This window comes from Carassius carassius, chromosome 11 (assembly GCF_963082965.1).
Source record: "Carassius carassius chromosome 11, fCarCar2.1, whole genome shotgun sequence".
Lineage (NCBI taxonomy): Eukaryota > Metazoa > Chordata > Actinopteri > Cypriniformes > Cyprinidae > Carassius > Carassius carassius.
In genome coordinates, this window is record NC_081765.1 from 29,089,239 (window position 1) to 29,112,904 (window position 23,666).

Below are 23,666 nucleotides of genomic sequence, written 5' to 3' on the forward strand. Positions count from 1 at the left end.
AGAAAACGCTGTGATGGCCGCCACATAAATTTTGAGTGTGGATGGGGCTCTGCCCTTATCCAACAGCTCTTGTAGGAAGGAGAGAACCTCCGTCACCTCACAACTGAGGGGTGAGTATCCCCGAGCTGTACACCAGCTGGAGAACACTGACCACTTCGAGGCATACAGCCGTCGTGTCGACGGAGCTCTAGCCTGAGTGATGGTATTTAGCACTCCCACTGAGAGATCAGCGGGTAACCGCTGAGCGCCCACACATGGAGGGACCACAACTCCAGTTGAGGGTGCCAAATCGAGCCCCTGGCCTGCGAGAGGAGGTCCCTCCTCAACGGCACTGGCCACAAATCTGGAAACCATGGTTGGTTCTTCCAAAAAGGTGCTACAAGCAGTATTGAACATCTCGTTTCTCTCACCCGTTCTATCACCTGCGGAAGGAGGGAGACGGGAGGGAAAGCATAAAGCGGGCATCACGGCCATCTCCGTGACAGCGCGCTTTCGTTCTCGGAAAAGAACGCGGGGCAGTGAGCGTTTTCGTGGGACGCGAAGAGGTCCACTTCCGCCCTGCCAAATCTCTCCCACAACAGCCGGACTGTTTGCGGGTGTAGAGACCATTCGCCCGTGGGAATGTTGTTTCTGGCAGCCTGACTGGACCCAGATTCTGTAGCCCAGGCACATGAACTGCCCTCAGCGAGCGCAAGTTGCGTTGAGCCCAAACCAGGAGGCGTTCCGTCAGCCTGCACAGGTTTCGGGACCCGAGACCGCCCTGGCGATTTATGTAGGACACCACAGACATGTTGTCCATATGGACTAAGACGTGGCGGCCCTTGATTCGGGGACAAAAGCGCGTCAGCGCGTTCTCCACTGCCAGCATTCCCAGACAGTTGATATGTTGGAGTTGGAACGGTCTGCCCTCGAGCAGCGCTCCCCATCCCGAAGTGGAGGCGTCCGTCGACACCATCTTCACTTTCGAGGAAGTTCCCAGGTTTACACCTGATTGGTACCAGTCGTTTGCTGTCCAGGGTTTCAGGGCTGTAACGCAGCCCTGATTGACCTTGAGACGCAGTCGACCAGATACCCACGCTCCGCGCGATACCCGCGCTTTCAGCCAGAACTGCCGGGGGCGCATGCGGAGCAGGCCCAACTGCAGAACCAGAGATGCTGAGGCCATGAGACCCAGCATCCACTGACATTCTCTGAGCGAAAAGGTCGCGCCGCAGCAGAGAGAACTCGCCGCGCGCTGAATGCCCAACGCGCGCTGTGGTGACAACCGCGCCGTCATGGAACGTGAGTCCAGAGCTAAACCCAAAAACAGTATCGTCAGCGAACTCTTCGTCCAGTTGACACTGAGACCGAGTTTCTCGAGGAGCTACGGACAAGCCGAACGGCAGGACTGTAAACTGGTATGCCTGGCCCTCGAAGTTGAATCTCAAATATCGCCTGTGACTTGACGCTATCTGTATTTGAAAATACGCGTCCTTCAGATCTATTGACATGAACCAGTCTCCTCTGCGAATATGCGCGAGGAGCTTCCTGGTCGTAAGCATTCTAAAACTGCGTTTCACCAATGCCTTGTTCAGCTGTCTTAGATCCAGTATGGGCCTGAGACCCCCGTCTCTCTTGGGCACTAGAAAGTATCTGCTGTACAGCCCCCCCCCCTCGCTTTGAGCTTGAGACACAGGCTCTACAGCCCCTTTGCTCAACAGTTTTGATATTTCGGCCCGAAGTATGTGTGCTACTTCTGTTTTGACCGTGGTTTCGACGCGCGCTAAAAAGCGCGGAGGGCGTTGAAAAAACTGTAGCGAGTAGCCTCTCCTTATAATGCCTAGCACCCAATCCGAAACCCCTGGAAGCGCTGACCATGCATCTGCATGAATGGCTAAGGTCTGGATGCGAAGCGCGCTCTGTTGACTGGGCAACGGTGGAGCTTCGGTGTGCTGTAACATGGGCGTATCGCTCCTCCTCGACCCCGTCCCGGCGCTTAACCGATTGAGGGAGGGCTGAGTGGGTCCCGTGGGACTCGTGATGTCTGCGAGTAACTGTGGGCTGCAAGTGTGCACATTTACTGCTTTCGACTCGCTGTCTGCCTGGGCAGAGCGTACGTGCACGGGTTTCGTTTTTACAGAAACCACATGACGCGTGTGACATAGTGATTGTGGGCACTGAGGAGTGGGCACGTTTACTATGCAGTGCGCGCAATCGACTTGAGTCGCTTTTATGGGCGCGAGCCCTGTGTGAAGGGCTGTGCTTATATGTGGAAATGGGCACTGAGCAGTGGGCATCGTCACTACATTTATAGCACCATCGGCCGTGGCCAGGACACCAGAAATTACACCTCTTTCGGGAAATATCTGGGTAGCCGTGATAACGGTTTTTGTGTGCAGTCAAGCGGGCAACTGTACAGGCTTGCGCATTGCAAAAGACGCTGAAACAGTCACAATCCCTGGAACTGAAACAGCGGCGCGCTTAGGTGAGAGTTCGGCTGCGGCGACTCGTACACCGGCGCTTTCCTAGGATGGCTTCGGGGCTCCCGGCCTCACCGTAATCCTCTGCCGCGGTCCCCGTGGCGCGGGGCGACAGCCGGTAGAGCGAGAACGGGGGTCTCGAGCTGCGTTGCTGAAGCTGTTGTGATAACGGCTTTTGTGTGCAGGCAAGCGGGCAACTGTGCAGGCTTGCGCGTTGCAGAAAACGCTGAGACAGTCAAAATTCCTGGAACTGAAACAGCGGCGCGCTTGGGTGAGAGCTCGGCCACAGCGGAACTCGTACACCGGCGCTTCGATGAAGCAGACATCGTGTGTAGTGCAGACGCAGCCTGCTCAGCAGCAGAAAAGATTTGCGCGAGCAGAGGTGACGTCATGCAGCAGGCTTCAGATGGCAACACCGCTTTCGTCCGCCGTCCAGCAGAGGGTGGACAAAGGTGCATCGCTATCGCCTGTTCCACCGGCGGAAGTGACTGGTAGTTCCTGTTTTTAGCATCATCCAGTGTGGAGAATGCTAGTGAGACAGAAGAACGAGTTCGCGCTGAATATGGAGCGTTCCAAGCCTTTGCCACCTCTTCGTGAAGCTCAGGAAGAAATGAGGCGATCTTTGAGAAGTACGCTCATCCGAAAGCAAAATACCATCCAGCCGGGAACGAGAGGGGGGGCGCTGGTGCAGACCACTCGAGGCCGAGACTCGTCGCGGCCAGCGTGAGCACTCGCCTCGGCTCCTTCTCGATGTCAGCTCATTTGCTGGGCTTCTGAGCAGAAGGCGCGAGATCCTCGGAGCTCGCCCAGCCCTCACTGCCTGAAGCTAGCAGAGAGCGCGTATCCTCTAGGGCAAACTGGCGAGCTCGGTTGAGCTGAAGACGGTTCCGGAATCCGCTGGAAGCAGCGCTTTCACGGCGCCTCAGCGCAGTGGAGAATGCAGGCTCAGAGAAAAAAGGCCAAGCGAGTCCTCAGAGTCACCATGGCAACAGCTCGCAGTGAGTGCATCCTCCGTCAGCGAGCACGAGCGCTGCATGATCTTCACCCAGGCAGGAGACACAGATGACGTACCGGTCTCCCTCGCTGAGTGGGGCTCTGATGAGCCGCAGGAAGGCATCTTAAAAAAGACGCTTTGAGGACGAGGGCGTTCTGGTGCAGGTTAACAGGTTCAGGTTAAATGCAAATTCAGTTGTATTAAAAATACTTTATGACATGACACCCACCTAAAACGACGGGTTTGTGATGTGTTGTTTAACATTAGGCTACTTTCAGCCTTGGGTCACCCTCTGCCGGACAGCTATAGTTTTCTATCACATAGCCACGCAATGTCGCTCATTTTGTTTTATTTCAATTGTTTCAGCAACTCACAGACTGGAGATGTGAGCTGTCTGATCTGCTCCCATCAATTTTATATTCTCAAATGATCCGATTGCTACTCAGGTTGTTCCGCTATCAGTTAACTAAGATTTGACGGCTGCAATCATGTCGCATCAATTTACAAAATAAATTCTACTTTTATCGTATAGACATCATTGTCTAATTTAGTCAATGTCACCATGGTTACAGCCAGGTAATAGTCAAGTCTAGCGTGAGAACAAAGGGGATTGACATTGGTTTGTCAGTTCAGTTCAGTGTTCATACAGTAAGCTGTTGTGTGAATCCGGTTTAGGAGTAAAACCTGTTAAGGAAAGGTGAAAGCTGAATGTTGCCCAAATCTCCTCTTTTCACAGGGATAAAGATGCTGAAAAAACAGATAGACCCTACTTCACTTTTCCAGGAGGAAGAAGAGAACAGCGGGGAATGGCAAGACAGTCAGGTGGAATAACACTGGTTGAACTGTTTCAGGATGTGATGTCATTTATAAAATTGTTTGGGACCTGTTTTTTAGTTTAACCTTTTTTACCCCCAGTGGTAAAATAATGTGAAAGTAAATTTCATAGCCATTTTTTATACATTTATGGAATTTTATTCTAAAATACTAAAAGGTCCATATATTGAGACTGTAAACTATTATTTATAAAGCACACACACACACATATACAGTATATATATATATATATATATATATATATATATATGTGTGTGTGTGTGTGTGTGCAAAATGTAAGCTTTTTTTTAGTAACATTTTATTATTATTTTTTTTCTTTTCTTTTTTTATCCATGCCATACATTCTCTGGTATTGTGTATTTTTTCATAATATATTACATTTCCTTCAGTTGTAATTCATCATGAGTTGTAATATGAAAGTGAAGGATTGCCAAGCCAATCACATCCTGCCACTTTATTTTGGATCACCTCATATGGAAAGTGTTTGAGGGTTTGATGAGACTTTCTCTGACAGAAGCAATATTTTATAGTATATGGCTGTTTTGTATGAAGATGTGACTCTGAAGTCCCACACGGCTGTTGTACAGCCCGATGGCTTTGTGACACGAGCGTCTCAAATGTGGGCCTTATAAATGGAGTTCAGGCTTGATACTGTACATGTTAACATTGTTAGAGTTTTTTTAGATCTTCTGCAATCCCCCCCCCCCACCAAAAAAAAATCAACCTACATCGATGTGTTACAATAGTGTCAAAAATAGGTTTTTACAAGATGACAGAGCAAATTTAGTAAATGTAAATGCTTTTCAACATATGACTACTCTTTAACAGCACCCTATTAATATTTTTCTGAAACAATAAATCTGTAGTAAATATGATGAACAAGTATTTCAAACAAATATACTGTATGAACTTCAAAATTTACATTCTACATGTCTTATTGTTGACTTAAATAGCGCATTTGATATAGATGATAAAGTTTAACAGAAACTCATAAATGTCTAGGTACATTTCACCCCATCAACCCCCCACCCACCCACCCCCCAAAAAAAATAAATAAAAAAGAATTGTTGCATAAAAGATAAAGCCAACTTTTCGGGGGCCATTTAGACCCCCCACCCCCTCCTTTTTTTTACATGATAACATTTTCATTACAACTGAATCTCTCCTCTACAATTCTCAATGATGCAAAAAAATAAAAATACGCTTTATCTTTTATACAATTTTTATTTTACTTTATTTTTTCTGGGGATAACATGAAACTGTACGAAACATTTGAAAAGTATCAATCTAAGTTTAAATTTTAATCTAACTCTTTATACCTTATATATAATTGCATCCAGAAAATGTGATTATATATATATATATATATATATTTACTAGACAAATTTTATCTGAAAGCCATTGAGAGATGATGTAAACAAATATACTACAGGTGTTCTATCATCATTGACTGATAAATGAATTTATTTTAAATTATTATTATTATTATTTTTATTTAAGGCGAGACACTGCAGGTGAATAGGGCAAAAAAAATAACTAATAGTTATCACCTTACTTACCCAGTTGATTGATTACATTGATTATTGCAAACATTTTTTGTATTACAAGTTTTCAAAAATGTTATGTTTAAATATGCAAATGAGGCATTATTTAATGAAATATGTGCTAATTGGCATAAATGTCTAGTACAAAAATCTGAACACTAGATGAAGTCAGTTTCAAATTTTTTGTTTAATTTTTTTGACATATTAGAGTCAAATGTTTTTACAGAGGGAATTCTGGTTATCTTGTTTTGTCACTCCATAATTCAGAAAATACTTTGAACAGCCAGAAAACAATATATTTTCACAATTTTGGGGGGAATAAAATGTTGTATAAAATCAAGGAAAATATATATGAACAAATCCCTCTGTAAAAACCTTCAGAATATAGACAGGAATAAAAATGTCAAGTTTGGTGTGTGTAAGTGCTACTGAAGTGGAGATTTATGGCTCAGTGTTGAAGAAAAAACTCATTTCGAGAAAACGGCCTTTAAAAATATGTATTGTAATTGAAATCTATTGACACAAACAGATAAAGTGCTATAAAAGAAACACTTAACAGTGTCTTTTGGATGTTTTCCTTCCACTAGTTTGAAAAAGCATTTTATGAAAAACCAAAAAGCCCAAAATCTCAAAATTGACAGATGCTTGAAAAAACAGTGTTTTTGCCTGCAGTGTCTCACCTTAATAAACTTACTTCCTACAATGAAACAGACCCTGAGCTTGAATGTACTTTTAAAATGTGTGAAGATGAAGACAGCCACTATAGACCTTAAAAGAGATACAAATGACAAAATTTTAGATTTTGGCAGTTAATGTCATATATAATGCACAAAAAAAAAAAACAATTGATAAGTATTTTTACATAAACATTATAAAACATGATACAGTGATTTGGTAGCATATGTTTAGTACCTCATGATTGATCTGAGATTCTGAAGAACATTGTAATGCACAATGGCTGTGTTCAGAAAAGCATACTATTACTGGTTCTTTAGTACAGAGCACAGTATGTATACAGGACACAGTATATATCTACTCCATTTGCCAAATTGCTTGATTTGGCCCCTTCATTTCCAGTGTATCATGACAAATGAATGCAATATTAACAATTTCTAACACTGGACTAAAACTTTTTAACACAAAACATAGCATTTTCCTTTAAATTTAAATGTTTATCGTTACATAATATATTCTGTTTCGCTATTTTAAACAGTACATACTGCACAGTATTTGGCGAGTATTAAGCTAGTATTCCATTCTAAACACAGCCAGTGTATATAACATTTATTTAGACACTGCTATGAGCTATAATACTGTATGGATTTAAAGGGACAGAGTTTTGTTCATTTAGAGAATGTGGTTTGTTAAAATGAAATAATGCCCCCTTGATGACATATACTGTACATCTACTGTAAAAAAAAAAAAAATGGCTTGATTTAATAGGCAGCTGTTTACAGCTGCATAGTATACGTATCATGCTATAAAAAAAAATAATAATAAAAAAGCTCTGTATGGATTGTTCTGGAAATTAGAGGGAATAACATTAATATGCAAGTCAGAAGAATGAGGTCAAATAGTCCAGTCCTAATGTGACCCGATGTGCCACAAAGAGTTGGTGAGCATAACTGTATAGCGAAAATAAAATACTGAAACTAATTTTGGTGCTAAGTGTAGCTGTGTAATCTTTAATAAATAATGGAAGTCTACAAAAAAAAAAAAAACACAAAAAAAAGAGAGAGAAAAGAAAAACTATTTACAAAGAAACAATTGAGCCAACGGGAATGAAGCCCAGGAAGCAAATAGGTAGCGTTGTGTTTCAGGGACTCACTAAATCCTCCTCAAGGGGATGATAGAGGTCCGTCTCCAGCAATAACACAGTCGCCATTACAACACTGCACACTACCGTCTCTATGAGGCGCTCCGTGGACATTCTGTGCGTCTGTCTGCACGATTAGCCCTCTGAGCCCGAGAGTATAATGGCATTATAATACAATACCTGTTTCTGATTAAAAACATTCAGGTTTGACACCATCTGTGTGACATCAGGCGCTTTTGCCGTTCCAAGGTAAAGTTTCTGAGCTGTGTTCCTCTGGTGACCCGTCACCCGGTCCCTCTGTAGGGGACTGGGAACTCTGGTCGAGAGAGTCCTGGGAAGAGTGAGTGGAGTCTGTATTGTTCAGTTCGTTCAAGGACTTTGACTCTGAGTCCTGACTCCTTCTGGCTGGACTGCTGTGGGACAGTGTGACTTGTGTGTTTGTCATGGGCTCCTCTTCTAGGTCTGCCATTCTCTCATGCTGTTTATTGGCCAACTCTGGGAGGAGACAGGAAGTGAGATCAGCTATAGGATTATATTCTACCAGGTACTACATCTCATTAAACACAGTTATATTTCAACAGGCTAAGGGATCAAGTGTCTGGAAAAGTATTTAGTAGAAGTTAAATTCAAGAATTAATTAATTTTATTATGGATTATTGACTATTTTTTCTGGTTACAGTGACTCAATGAAATACATAAATAAATAAAACTATGGCACATAAGATAATAAAGAGTTTAAATGGAAAAAAAATAAATAGTTAACCTCATATATATTTTTTAAATTATATATATATTATATATATATATATATATATATATATATATATATATATATATATATATATATATATATATATATATATATATATATATATATATATATATATATATAAATTATTATTATTATTATTACACAACATATATTATTATTTCATATATTATTATTATAAAAAAATTACAAAGTGGGGTACAAAGTCAAATTTATTTTGTGTTTTAAAACCCACTGTGAAATAAATAATATATTATTTTGATAATCTGTCATTTGTACTACATGTTTGTAATACTTTTGCTTCTTAAGGCAAGACACTGCAGGTGAATAGGGCAAAAAAATTAACTAATAGTTATCACCTTACTTACCCAGTTGATTGATTACATTGATTATTGCAAACATTTTTTTGTATTACAAGTTTTCAAAAATGTTATGTTTAAATATGCAAATGAGGCATTATTTAATGAAATATGTGCTAATTTGCATAAATGTCTAGTACAAAAATCTGAACACTAGATGAAGTCAGTTTCAAATTTTTTGTTTAATTTTTTTGACATATTAGAGTCAAATGTTTTTACAGAGGGAATTCTGGTTATCTTGTTTTGTCACTCCATAATTCAGAAAATACTTTGAACAGCCAGAAAACAATATATTTTCACAATTTTGGGGGGAATAAAATGTTGTATATAATCAAGGAAAATATATATGAACAAATCCCTCTGTAAAAACCTTCAGAATATAGACAGGAATAAAAATGTCAAGTTTGGTGTGTGTAAATGCTACTGAAGTGGAGATTTATGGCTCAGTGTTGAAGAAAAAACTCATTTTGAGAAAACGGCCTTTAAAAATATGTATTGTAATTGAAATCTATTGACACAAACAGATAAAGTGCTATAAACGAAACACTTAACAGTGTCTTTTGGATGTTTTCCTTCCACTAGTTTGAAAAAGCACTTTATGAAAAACCAAAAAGCCCAAAATCTCAAAATTGACCGGTGCTTGAAAAAACAGTCTTTTTTCCTGCAGTGTCTCACCTTAAACACCAGTTGTTTAGCCAAGTCACAACAATTCCCATTCTTCCATCTGTGTTTTCTATAGTTTTTTGATAACTTTACTAATATTCTAAATAACAATAATAATAATGAATGTGTGTTACGTCCAAAATTTTCACTTGTGTACACAGAAACACAAAAGATGTGTGCAGACCTTTAACAGACAGCTCTTTCCAGCGCTCCTTGTTGTTCTGGATGATCTCTGAGAGCAGGCGTTGGACTCGTTTCAGGTCGATGCCGCACAGTGAGTAATCTGTAGTGCCTCCCTGCTCGTCATTCGAACCTCGACCGCTGTGTCTCTGTACCGACTCCACCACCGCGGCTGAGCCCTGTCCCGTCAAACTGCACCGCAACAGCAGATTACACACACATTATAATCTGTCACTCACCTTTACCATGATGAACACATGACCATGACCTCACCTTGACCTGCGGACACCTCCAGATTTTACAGCTTCCTCTATGAGAGGACTAATGATCTTCTCTGTGGTGTCGACCAGAACAGAGAATGTGGGCTCGACGATAAAATCAATGAACCCTTTGGAGGAAAAATATATATATATATTTGTTTAGAAACCTGTGTCATTTATTTACCTAGCTAGAAACTCATTAGCAATAATAGATTTTGATCCAATCAAGATTCCTTGTTGTAATTGTGTCATTAAGTCAAAGCACATTTTTTTTATGAGTTCCATTAAATATTATAAGAGAGCATGTAATTGCCCCAGTAGCATCTTGATAGCAGTTATTTATAAAGTTATTTAGCATTTTTAACTTACTTTTTTATATAATTGTTTTTCTAAAATGTCAAAATGTTATATATTTTCCAAACAAAATAAAATAAATGAAATAAATAAATCTAAACAAAATATATTAAAAGTATACACCGATACTATTCTCATAATGTAATATTTGTATAGTATTATAAAATATATACTGTGCATAAATATGCAAATAAAAGATATGCTACATGGATGTTCCTGAGTGCCAACCAGTTATCATCTTGTAATAAAATAAAATAAAATAGATTAATAAAAATTGTTTGTTGTTGTTGTAGTTTTCTACGGAGCCCCGCACATGACATGCAGGAAAAAATATTAGGCTAAATCGTGTGCACGATTTACTAATTCGTTCCTTCAAAGTACTAAAACGTGCACGCGATTACTATTGCGTTCCCTCGATTTACTATTTAGTTCACTCAATTTATAAATTGTGTGCACGATTTACTAATTTGTTCGCTTGATTTGCTAAATCGTGCGCATAATTTAGCAATTCGAGGGAACGCAATAGTAAATCGAGGGAACGCAATAGTAATCGCGTGCACGTTTTAGTACAGTGAGGGAACGAATTAGTAAATCGTGTGCACAATTTATGAATTTTTTCTTGCATGTCATGTGCGGGGTTCCATAGTTTTCTGTTGTCATTATGGAAAAAACTAAATTAAATATATTTCCCAATAAATAAATCTAAACAAAATATATAAAAGCATACACAAGAAAACACACACACAAAAAAGATGAAAAACCATTTTAAAAGTTTATATCAGTGGGTCCGTTTTGACTATTACTGTTCAAATTCAAAATATAATTTCACATTTCAAAATTCATTTAAAGAATAATACCCATTTATTACAATTTATGCAATTTTGAATCAAAATGTTTCTTTCTCCATTTTAACAACGCATGTATCGGACATATCTCCTTCTATTTTTGTATATTTATCTGTACCATACCATGTTTGCTAATCAAGTTTATGTTGTATTAGAGAACTAAAACTAAAGGAAAAATGTCTATACAATGATTTTCTCATCGAAAACCATAATTACCTTTTAAATGATTTTTTGTATAGGGTAATTTCTCAGCCAAAATTTATGTGCGATTAATTTGTGATTAATCTGAATAATTAATCAGAACATCGTGTAATTAATTAAATTAAACATTTTGGCAACACTTTACAGTAAGGTTCCATTAGTTAATGTTAGTTAATGTATTAACTAACATGAACAAACAATGAATAATACATTTTTTACAGTATATATTAATCTTTGCTAATCTTAGTTAATGAAAATATTGTTTATTGTTAGTTCATGGTAATTCACAGTGCATTACCTAATGTTAACAAGCACAACTTTTGATTTTAATAATGCATTAGTAAATGCTGAAACTATTGTTAACTAAGATTAATAAATGCTGTAGAAGTATTGTTTATTCTTAGTTCATGAAGGTGTTAAGCATGTGTTTTAGTGTTAACACTAACACCTAACATTTGGTAGTCCAATTAAATAATGACTCAAAATAAGATGTTTATTTATCAGCCTTGAAAATGGAAAGTCAAGAATGTCTGTCTATTCCATGCATAAACTATGCTGTTGCAAACATTGCCTCAGTGGCTATCATTGCTTGTGTGTGTGTGTGTGTGTGTGTGTGTGTGTGTGTGTGTGTGTGTGTGTGTGAGTGCTCTTGTTTTTGTGACATAACAGGACACAACTCTGTATAATGACATGGGTATGACACCGGTATTACAAGGAGAGGGTGACTTATGAGGACATAACCCATGTCCCCATTTTTCGAAATGCTTATAAATCATACAGAATGAGTTTTTTTGAGAAAGCAAAAATGCACAAAGTTTCCTGTGAGGGTAAGGGTTAGGTGTAGGGTTGGTGTAGGGCCACAGAATATACAGTTTGTATAGTATAAAAACCATTACGCCAATGGGATTTCCCCACTTTTCACAAAAACAAACGTACAGCTCTACTGTACCTATCTGAGACTGGGCAATCATGGTAGCTTTCCGGTCACATAATGGAGAGAACGGCAGTCCTAGTTCTGCCTCCTTGTCACCCTGCAGAGACAATAAAAGAATCAGAAAAAAATTACTCACACTGATTCAAAGCCTTGTGAATAGTCTAATAAAACTTTCCTCTTCCCTCTTTTGTGCTTGAGATGCAAAGCAGACAGAGAAATTATGTACATGTGATTTCTGAGCAAACAGGATTCTGAGTGCAACTTCCAAAACAAACTCAGAATACAAATAGATCCTGGATACGTTCAGTTGCAACTTTGCATGGTTATTAAAAATGCATTCATTCTTTTTTCTTTTTTTTTTTGTTATTTGATCCCAGTTTCCCTTACTCTATAAATTAAGATCTTTATTCTGTTGTGATAAATATTTTTTATTAAACATATGTAGACTTGCATTAAAAAACAAATAACTACAATTATACATACATGCATATAGGCTATATATATATATATATATGTATATATATATATATATGTATATGTATAATGTATTTATATATATATGTGTGTGTGTGTGTACATGTTTGATAAAAAATATTATTTATCAGTATCTATCACCTAGTATACAGTGCACATTGTTTTCTTTGGTCATTATGTGCAGAAACTCTTAGATAGGGTTATCATAGTTAACTAAAACTAAAATAATAAAAACATTTTTGTTATTTGACATAAAATAAAAGAAAGTTGAAGAATTTATTATACTTTAGCAAGTTGCCAAAGCTACATTTCTCACTTTGATTTTGTTTAATTTAATGTACCAAATTAACTCAAACTAAAATATAAATAAAAATGTATAAAAACTGTATAGATACATTTAAATCAATAACTAATAAAAATGACAAAACACACAACAAAAACTACTATTTATCACAAACTATAATATTATCTTAATGGTACAATTTTTATTTGCCCCAGATAATGTTTGTATCTAGTAAGTCTGTGTCTCTGGGAGTTCTGTTTGTGTTGAGAGATAAATATTATGAAGTGCGTACCTGTCTGAAGAACTCCTCCATGAGGGCTTGTGTCCAGCGGTAGTGCAGTTTCCAGCCCTTAGCGGGATGGCTGATATCAGCCGCGTGCAGCATCAGGGACAGCGCTTTAGCCTTGTCTATTCTAATAAACACATTCATCAGAGCTTCATCAGTCACATACAAACACTTCATCACAAACACTAGCTGTAAATCCCACTGGAGTCTGTGTAAACAAATTATGAATCCATAAATTATGCAGTGGTGTGCACAAGGGAGGAGCGGTGGGACTCGAGCCCCGGCAACTTTAAGGTCCGACGCTAAAGATCTGCTCTCGGTCCACGATTTCTGCCAAGGGTAGGGGTGTGCGATATGAAGATTTTTGATCATGGACGATAAAAATGTCTGCACGATCTGCTTTTGAAGAAATATCATTGTATTGTGCTGCAGCACACATTCTATCAGCTGCAGTTCTGGCGCCACCGAATGAATATACTGCGATATACATAAAAACTAAGTTATGTTTTGTGTTAATACTGTCAAAACTCACAAGGTTTATGTATAGACTCAGTTATGTCTAAAATGTTATTTCTAAAATGAAAGAAAATAACTGAAAGAAACAGATGCATATCTGTAAATTAGATGCACGCAGGTCTTAAAGGGACAGTACTGAACATGCTGCCGACTGTAATTAAAGGGATAGTTCACCCTAAAATGGAATTTCTGTCATTGTTTATTCACTCACATGTTGTCCATGTTGACAGCTTGCAAAATAGAAAAACCAACATGACAAAGAATCGTGATAAAATCATGATATTTCTAAAAAAAGAAAATGGTGACATTTTTGCCATATCGCCCACCCGAACAAACAAATACACACTACCCATCACCCCCAACACCACCCCCTCCCTCGACCTCGGGCCGCGATTGTGCCCTCGTAATGCCATTTCGCCCCTGCCCCTCCAGAAGTCTGTGCACACCACTGTTACGCACCCACACTCACACACATACACATTCGCAAACAAAGGAAATGAGAGGATTGAGTCTAAATGGCACCATCAGCCTCTGTCTGTCACTGTGTCTATTTACAATTTGAAATGGTTTTACTATAGTAACTGTATATTTGTATATTTTGGCAGGAAAACTACGTATTTTATTTTATTTTTTAATACTTTAGCTTAATCAGCAGCTTTTCTAAAAAGGTTTACGTTACTAATACTTAAGTCAGTTTGGGTAATTAAAATTTTTTTAATTACTCTAAAAAAGTCCTGTTAAAAAATTATTTCTTTGACAGAACAAAGGATTTCTAGGATCAAAAAGATGCATTTGAAATGCAAAATGGAGAGAATAAATGTTTTCATAGATCTGAAATGCCTTTTTCCTATAAACTAGGAAAACAGACACTGTAGTTCTAGTTAGTTTCATTAATAAACTTATGAGCCTGGTTAATGACCTGTATCGACTGATTCTGTATGGAGCTTAATGGACACAAAAAAATAAAAATAAAAACATTCATAACAAATGAATGAATCTAGTCTCTAGTCTTGATGCATTTATTTCATCACTCAGTATATGTCATACCACCCAATCCTAATGGGTACTACGCAAGTAGTATGACACATTTTCATAAGTTGACACGCCATCACACTAATTCATTAACACCCTCAATTTTACACATGCTCAGAGAGAACAACAGGAGCGTCACTTACCCCTCCGGCTGCTGCAGTACATTCCTCATCGTCTTGATCTGCTGGAAATGGCAGGACATATCTGTGCTCATGACCATCTCAATCACCAACGTACGCAGCTCCCTGTGGAAAACACAACACTGCAGCTCATCACAACTCACAGCACATGCACTTTCCCACAACAGATCCTCCATTCCTCAGGAACGGCATGTCCGAGGAGATAAAGCTAGCATACCTCCAGTCATCCTTCGAGAGGTTGACAAGGATGTTCATCTCATCTTCTTGCATGAGTCTGTAGGCTGCACTCACGTGGTGGTTTTCTAGAACCGAGCGGTCATTGTACAGGATGGCCACTTCTGATCTGTGCAGGAACAAAGAAAGAGGAGTCAAAAAATGTACCTTGAAGGTTAGTCCACCCTAAAAATGAAAATTTCATCATTTAGTCACCTTTACATCAATTCCAAGTCAGTATGATTTTCTTTCTTTCATGGAGCACAACAGATGTTTTTTTTATGAAAGCTTATTGTCAACAGGGTCTGTCAATCTTCAAAAAGTACCATAAAGACGACATAAAAGTAGATCATATGACTCAAAGTACCTTTCAAGTCTTCTGAATGAAGTCAATTTCAAGTCAAGTCAAGTCACCTTTATTTATATAGCGGTACATATATACACGGTTATATACACGGTTCCGGTTTAGCTAATTAATGCAGCCTAAAAATCCTTTAACAGATTTGGATATTAAAAGCATATTAGTATGTTATGTGTAAACCAGGTTAAAGAGATGGGTCTTTAATCTAGATTTAAACTGCAAGAGTGTGTCTTCCTCCCGAACAATGTTAGGTAGGTTATTCCAGAGTTTAGGCGCCAAATAGGAAAAGGATCTGCCGCCCGCAGTTGATTTTGATATTCTAGGTATTTTCAAATTGCCTGAGTTTTGAGAATGTAGCGGACGTAGAGGATTATAATGTAAAAGGAGCTCATTCAAATACTGAGGTGCTAAACCATTCAGGGCTTTATAAGTAATAAGCAATATTTTAAAATCTATACGATGTTTGATAGGGAGCCAGTGCAGTGTTGACAGGACCGGGCTAATATGGTCATACTTCCTGGTTCTAGTAAGAACTCTTGCTGCTCCATTTTGGACTAGCTGTAGTTTGTTTACTAAGCGTGCAGAACAACCACCCAATAAAGCATTACAATAGTCTAACCTTGAGGTCATAAATGCATGGATTAACATTTCTGCATTTGACATTGAGAGCATAGGCCGTAATTAAGATATATTTTTGAGATGGAAAAATGCAGTTTTACAAATGCTAGAAACGTGGCTTTCTAAGGAAAGATTGCGATTGAATAGCACACCTAGGTTCCTAACTGATGACGAAGAATTGACAGAGCAACCATCAAGTCTTAAACAGTGTTCTAGGTTATAACAAGCAGAGTTTTTAGGTCCTATAATTAACACCTCTGTTTTTTTTTCAGAATTTAGCAGTAAGAAATTACTCGTCATCCAGTTTTTTATATCGACTATGTATTCCATTAGTTTTTCAAATTGGTGTGTTTCACCGGGCCGAGAGCTGAGTATCATCAGCATAACAGTGAAAGCTAACACCATGTTTCCTGATGATATCTCCCAAGGGTAACATATAAAGCGTGAAGAGTAGCGGCCCTAGTACTGAGCCTTGAGGTGCTCCATACTGCACTTGTGATCGATATGATACATCTTCATTCACTGCTACGAACTGATGGAGGTCATATAAGTACGATTTAAACCATGCTAATGCACTTCTATTAATGCCAACAAAGTATTCAAGTCTATGCAAAAGAATGTTGTGGTCAATTGTGTCAAACGCAGCACTAAGATCCAATAAAACTAATAGAGAGATACACCCACGATCAGATGATAAGAGCAGATCATTTGTAACTCTAAGGAGAGCAGTCTCAGTACTATGATACGGTCTAAATCCTGACTGGAAATCCTCACATATACCATTTTTCTCTAAGAAGGAATATAATTGTAAGGATACCACCTTTTCTAGTATCTTGGACAGAAAAGGGAGATTCGAGATTGGTCTATAATTAACTAGTTCTTTGGGGTCAAGTTGTGGTTTTTTGATGAGAGGCTTAATAACAGCCAGTTTGAAGGGTTTGGGGACATATCCTAATGACAATGAGGAATTAATAATAGTCAGAAGAGGATCTATGACTTCTGGAAGCACCTCTTTAAGGAGCTTAGATGGTATAGGGTCTAACATACATGTTGTTGGTTTAGATGATTTAACAAGTTTATACAATTCTTCCTCTCCTATAGTAGAGAATGAGTGGAACTGTTCCTCAGGGGGTCTATAGTGCACTTTCTGATGCGATACTGTAGCTGACGGCTGAATGGTTGCAATTTTATCTCTAATAGTATTGATTTTAGAAGTAAAGTAGTTCATAAAGTCATTACTGCTGTGGTGTTGGGAAATGTCAACACTTGTTGAGGCTTTATTTTTCGTTAATTTAGCCACTGTATTGAATAAATACCTGGGGTTATGTTTGTTTTCTTCTAAAAGAGAAGAAAAGTAATCGGATCTAGCAGTTTTTAATGCTTTTCTGTAGGATAGGTTACTTTCCCGCCAAGCAATACGGAATACCTCTAGTTTTGTTTTCCTCCAGCTACGCTCCATTTTTCGGGCTGCTCTCTTTAGGGTGCGAGTATGCTCATTATACCATGGTGTCAGACTGGTTTCCTTAACCTTCCTTAAGTGTAAAGGAGCAACTGTATTTAAAGTGCTAGAAAGAGAGAGTCCATAGTTTCTGTTACATCATCAAGTTGTTCTGAGGTTTTGGATATGCTAAGGAATTTGGATAAATCAGGAATATAACTTAAAAAGCAGTCTTTTGTGGTAGAAGTGATGGTTCTACCATACTTGTAACAAGAAGTAGAATTTACAATTTTGGCTATATGAAGTTTGCACGAAACTAAATAATGATCTGAGATATCATCACTTGGCTGCATGATTTCAACACTATCAACATCAATTCCATGTGACAGTATTAAATCTAGAGTATGATTTCGACAATGAGTAGGTCCTGAAACGTGTTGTCTAACCCCAATAGAGTTCAGAATGTCTATAAATGCTGATCCCAATGCATCTTTTTCATTATCAACATGGATATTAAAATCACCAACTATTAAAACTTTATCTGCAGCTAGAACTAACTCGGATGTAAAATCACCAAACTCTTTAATAAAGTCTGTATGGTGCCCTGGTGGCCTGTATACAGTAGCTAGTACAAACATAAAAGGGGATTTATCATTAACATTTGTTTCTCTGGATAATGTTATATGAAGCACCATTACTTCAAACGAGTTATGCTTGAAACCTGCCCTCTGAGAAATCCTGAAAACGTTGTCATAAATTGAAGTAACACCTCCCCCTTTGCCTTTTAGACGGGGCTCATGTTTATAACAGTAATGTTCGGGGGTGGACTCATTTAAAATAATGTAATCATCAGGTTTTAGCCAGGTTTCTGTCAAACACAGCACATCTATATTATGATCAGTGATCATATTATTTACAAAAAGTGTTTTCACAGAAAGGGATCTGATATTCAATAAGCCAAGCTTTATCATTTGTTTATCCGTATTGCATCTGTTTTTTTAAAGTCATTTTGGCTGAAAATATTGCCCTCAGTTGTTAAAACCTGTCAAGTTGTAACTAGTCATGTGACGCACAAGAAGTAATTTGGCATCACTGATGTAAAACTTTGCATGACAGATCTACAAGAGGTGTTTTTAAATTTATTTCAAGATTTTGTGATCTCAGCTGCACTTGTACAGATTAAAAAATTATACGTTTCATTAACGTTGGTAATGAAAATAATTGGGGCTAGGTTTCAATTAATGCCAATGGCACATTTTGTCACACCAGCTTAAATATATGAATGCTGTGTTTGTAACTCTGAAGCTTAACAGCCCTTTTCACCATTTTTTTTTTTTTGAATGAAAATAAGCAGATTGGACAATTATTTTGTGTCCCATGCAAGAACAAAGGCCTGTGGAATTAAAAATATTTTATTTTATTCACTACTTCATTAGCAAATCTTTGTGCTGGAGTTTTGAAGAACACAGAAACCTTATGCTAATATGAAGAACTTGCTGCATATTGTTAAAAAAAATGTTATTGTTTAAAAAAAAGATATGGACTTTTACTTTTTATTCTCGCAAGGAGTTAAAGAACTACAAGCTGAGGTGGAACATCAGCGGCAATCAGAGATATCAAGAGAAATGGCTCCATTTTTCCCATCACACAAGTCTCCCATAACATTGATGATTGAGCGCTCCTCCAAAATCACTGTATTTTTGGAGTACTGTCCTTCACATCAGTTTCTGTCTGCAGCAAAAGCTAATGCTGCGATGCACTTCTCAGAATAATGACTGTGTATTACCTCTCTCTACTACACACACACACACACACACACACACACACACACACACACACACACTGTCTTTGGCTTTCACACTAGGCTCTCCAAAACTAGTAAGCTGCCTATGTAGGCAGCATGTTAATGCATCACAGACATGCTCCTGATGCAAACACTGTTGAATATGGTATGTAGCATCATTATGTTTTTAATATAACTTCATATGACCAAATTCTAAGCGAGCATCACATTTCCTTCACAGAGAAGGTAATAATGCAAATGGATTGCAACAAGCTTGCTTAAAAAAAATCCACTAAATATTAAAGGATACAAATATTAATAATAAATAATTTACAAATTTTGATACATGCCATAAAGTTTTATTTGTATAAATACTAAAAATATATATTAGTAGACACATCCTGAGCTGCTGCCCAAAAGGGATGGTGATGGCCGCTATAGGCAGTATTGGAGAGCATCTCCTTGGCCACTGCAAACAGTAAGCACCATCACTACAGTTTGTGAAAGAAGAAGAGCAGCCAACATCACAGCGCAAAGCTCCAGCTGGCCTTCTTCATATAGCACGGGACATATACTTCATATACCAGGTGCCTTCATACAAAAATGCTTTGTCTGTCCATCATTAAAAGAAAAGTTCACCAAAAAAAAATAATTTGCTGAAAATCTTCTCACCCTCAGGCCATCCAAACCGTAGCTGACTTTGTTTCTTCATCAAAACAGATTGTGAAAAATTTAGCATTTAGCATTGCTCACAAATGAATCCTCTGCAGTGAATGGGTGCCGTCAGAATGAAAGTGCAAACAGCTGATAAAAACATCACAATAATTCACAAGTAATCCTCACCACTCCAGTCCATCAGTTAACATCTTGCTAAATGAAAAGCTGTGTGTTTGTAAGAAACAAATCCATCATTAAGGTGTCCTGTTTGGACTCTCATTCTGACGGCACCCATTCACTGCAGAGGATCCATTGGTGAGCGAGTGATGTGATGCTAAATTTCTCCAAACCTGTTCCTGTGAAGATATAAACTCATTTACATGCTGGATGACCTGACGGTGATAAAATTTTCAGCAAACTTTAATTTTTGGCTGATTTTGGGTATTCAGTTTAATTTAAATTTGGACACTTCATTGAAACCACTGGCTGCTTCTTATGGTCACCACACACCTGGTCTGAATGTGGAAGTTATTGGTCGTTCCAGTGTGTTCAAAGTCGTGGATTGCAGCAGCAAACACCATGGCCAATATTTCCAGTTCAGAGAGCCAGTGCTGTGGGAGAGCAAACCAGACAGCTGTTACCCAAATAATCGTCATTGCCATGATTCAGCATTATCAAAACCAATTTCAACAGCTGTGCATATTAACCTGCAAGTTAAGACATCAAGCGTTCTGCTCGTATTGATTACAAACAGATGTCATATTTGTTTGTCTGTGCAAGACATGCATGCACAATTCACTGAGTGTTAACTCACCATAATGCCAGTGTGTAGCATCAGATAGTGTGCCGTCTGTGTGACATCAGCAGCATGGATCAAATTGTGGTAGGGGTTTCTGTGCTTGCTGTAGCCTATTTCCAGAGCTTCCACAAATGACAGCAGGGAGGACACTGGTATCTGCACAAAGAACAACAATCACAGTTAGAGTACTAGAGTACAACAAAACTTCAACTACACTACCATTCAAAAGTGTGAGTAAGAATTGTATTATTATTATTTTTTTTTAGAAACCAATACCTTTATTCAGCAAGGATTCATAAAAAAAAACTCAAAAGTTTTCTAAAAGTAATATTACACATTATTAAACATTATTCGATTAGTTTCTTGAGGAGCAAATCAGCATATTGAAATGGTCTCTGAAGGACCGTGTGATACTAAAGACTGAAGTAATGATGCTGAAAATTCAGCTTTGCAACACAGGAATAAATTACATTTTAAAATACATTCATATAGAATACAGTTATTTTAAATTGTAATAATTAATCACAATGTTATTGTTATTACAATTTTTTAATCAAATAAATGCAGTCTTTGTCTTTTTTTAAAACAATAAAAAAAATTTACAGACCCCAAACTGATGAGTAGTGTACATGTTGTCAGATTAACTAGATAGTAACTACACTGATTTAAGTATCAGCTAACGTATCAGGTGTACGCAAATAATTTACAGCTTTATTCATATCTCGAGTCAGACATGACTGTACAAAATAACTTGTGTTTCACTCAGTCAGTCAATCAATTGCATCTAATGCATTAGTTGTAACTCAGTTGAATCAGATGATCTGAGTCTTGAACACAAAAACTGCAAATTTAATTCTTAGAATACATTTTTTATTTATCTTAATTCATTGTAATTGTGACTGCAACTGCAACCTAATATTTCACAATCTTTATTGTAAAATTGCTTTAATTATTTAGATAGTTAACATTTATTTAAGACTTTCTCTCACAATTACTTTTTTTATTACCTTAAGGCAAAAACAAGCTTTAATGTTATTTTTCATGTTTTCATGTATTTTTTTTCTTTGTCATGTTTCAGTGAGAATTTTTGCACCCTACCATTTATATTCTTCAAACAAGGTGGAAGGAACACTGTATAAAATATACTGATATTTTTAACTAAAACGAAGAATATAAATCATAAACATTTTTTTTTTCTCTAATTAAAACTAAATATAATTTAAAAACAGATGTAAAGCAAAATATTAGATGAAGGGCACAAGGGCACAAATTTCTAATCATGGGACACTATACTTAGTTACATGTCATCGCTTACTAACTTACTAAAAAAAAAAGCTACTTAAAATTAAGTATGTAAAATGTAAAATGTTACTTAAAATTACAAAAAAATAAAACACTATAATTACAAAAAAAAAATAATAATAATAATAAAAAATAAATCTAAATATAAAAAAAAATGTTTTTTTTTTTTTTTTGCAAAAGTTGGTTTAAGATCCATCAACATAATCAAAAAACAAACCACTGTGTTAATAAATGTGCTTTCAGGATGCAGTCTAAGGGCCTTAAGTTTCCTGCCACAACAGATTAATGAACCATGTTACAGACGACCGAACTGTGAGGTACCCATTTGCAGGAGCATAATATCCATGTGTAATGAAGCGCAGGGACTCCATATCTGACCACCTAAACCCAAACACAGCTAATATGCATTACTTGCATGCATGGCCTTAGCCAGCTATAAGGTCACAGAGGTCCGGACTTCGGTAAATTTTTCATGTTCAAAAATATAATTTGTTCTCTGATTGACTAATTTGCTGCTAGACAACTCATATGAATGTCTGCATGTATAATTCTGAATGTTTAGCGTCCATGGTATGAAAATAATCGCTGCGAGACACTTCCGAAGTGAACAAGTCTTCAGAGAGTTGTGAGCAAGAGCGTGGGATGCAGCCTCCGCGTTGCCAGATCCAGCTATTATATATTTTTTACTTGTTTTTCACTTTTACTAAATTTAACACTTTAGAAAGTTAATAAAGTAGGAAGTTGCGGTTTAGGTTCAGCGATAACTTTATCTTATCTAATTTCCAAAATATGTGAAATAATTTAGGTTTATTCGTTTTTATTTTATTTTATTTATTTATAGGTTTTTGGTTATTTTAATAGCAACATCTGGGAACATTGCATCGCCGGCATTAGTCTGGCATTAATCAAAAAAGGCAGCGACTATTTACACTGTACACAGTGCAAATAGCAGCATTTTTTTGTGATATTACACTAAGTGCCAATTCTATTTATACTATGTTAAAATAGCAGGATTTTCTGCTATTTATACTACTTACTGCAAACAGTGGCAATTATCTGCACCTCAGTATTGTAGTACATTATAAAACAGTGTGCAATAATAACTTAGTAAGTGTAAATGTAATGGATGCCACCTTATTGGGACAATAAAGCCCTCCCTACACCTACACTTAACTTTTTGATTATTTACTTAATTTTCATTTAAAATAAATGCTTTTCTGATGTGATTTGAAATTTGAAAAGGGAGAAATTTTTTTGGATTCGATCCCGGGTCAATCACATCAAAATATGTATGACACACGTTTGACCTTCTACGCCACTGCAGCTGACTGTCAGGTATTGTCTTTTGTAATCTTGACTATCCGAAAATAACACATTTGGTGGGCAGTATGTTTGCATGAATAATAAATAACTGATAAGATTATCCACCCCATAAATATAGTATTAACAAACTTTGATGCAATAAATAGGGTATGATTTAAAAATTATGATCCCTCCAAAAACATCTACATTTCTGTCTCTTTTCAAGTGTTAGTGTATATAATTAGTTGTA

At 37.4% G+C, this 23,666-nt stretch overlaps 1 protein-coding gene across 2 annotated transcripts in view; it reads right to left on the minus strand.

Annotated features, from left to right (window-relative positions):
* Window positions 1-7,296: 7,296 nt before the first annotated feature.
* LOC132153158 (dual specificity calcium/calmodulin-dependent 3',5'-cyclic nucleotide phosphodiesterase 1A-like) overlaps window positions 7,297-23,666 on the minus strand; it is a 72,407-nt gene continuing 56,037 nt past the window's right edge. For both annotated transcript variants that reach the window (XM_059562464.1, XM_059562465.1), the window contains 9 exons: window positions 20,828-20,968; window positions 20,524-20,624; window positions 15,161-15,286; window positions 14,947-15,048; window positions 13,262-13,382; window positions 12,228-12,309; window positions 9,892-10,006; window positions 9,623-9,810; window positions 7,297-8,142 (listed from right to left, as the gene is read on the minus strand). In XM_059562464.1, coding sequence (XP_059418447.1) covers window positions 7,874-8,142; window positions 9,623-9,810; window positions 9,892-10,006; window positions 12,228-12,309; window positions 13,262-13,382; window positions 14,947-15,048; window positions 15,161-15,286; window positions 20,524-20,624; window positions 20,828-20,968 — 1,245 coding nt within the window. In that variant the 3' untranslated portion in view covers window positions 7,297-7,873. The remainder of the gene's footprint in view (window positions 8,143-9,622; window positions 9,811-9,891; window positions 10,007-12,227; window positions 12,310-13,261; window positions 13,383-14,946; window positions 15,049-15,160; window positions 15,287-20,523; window positions 20,625-20,827; window positions 20,969-23,666) is intronic.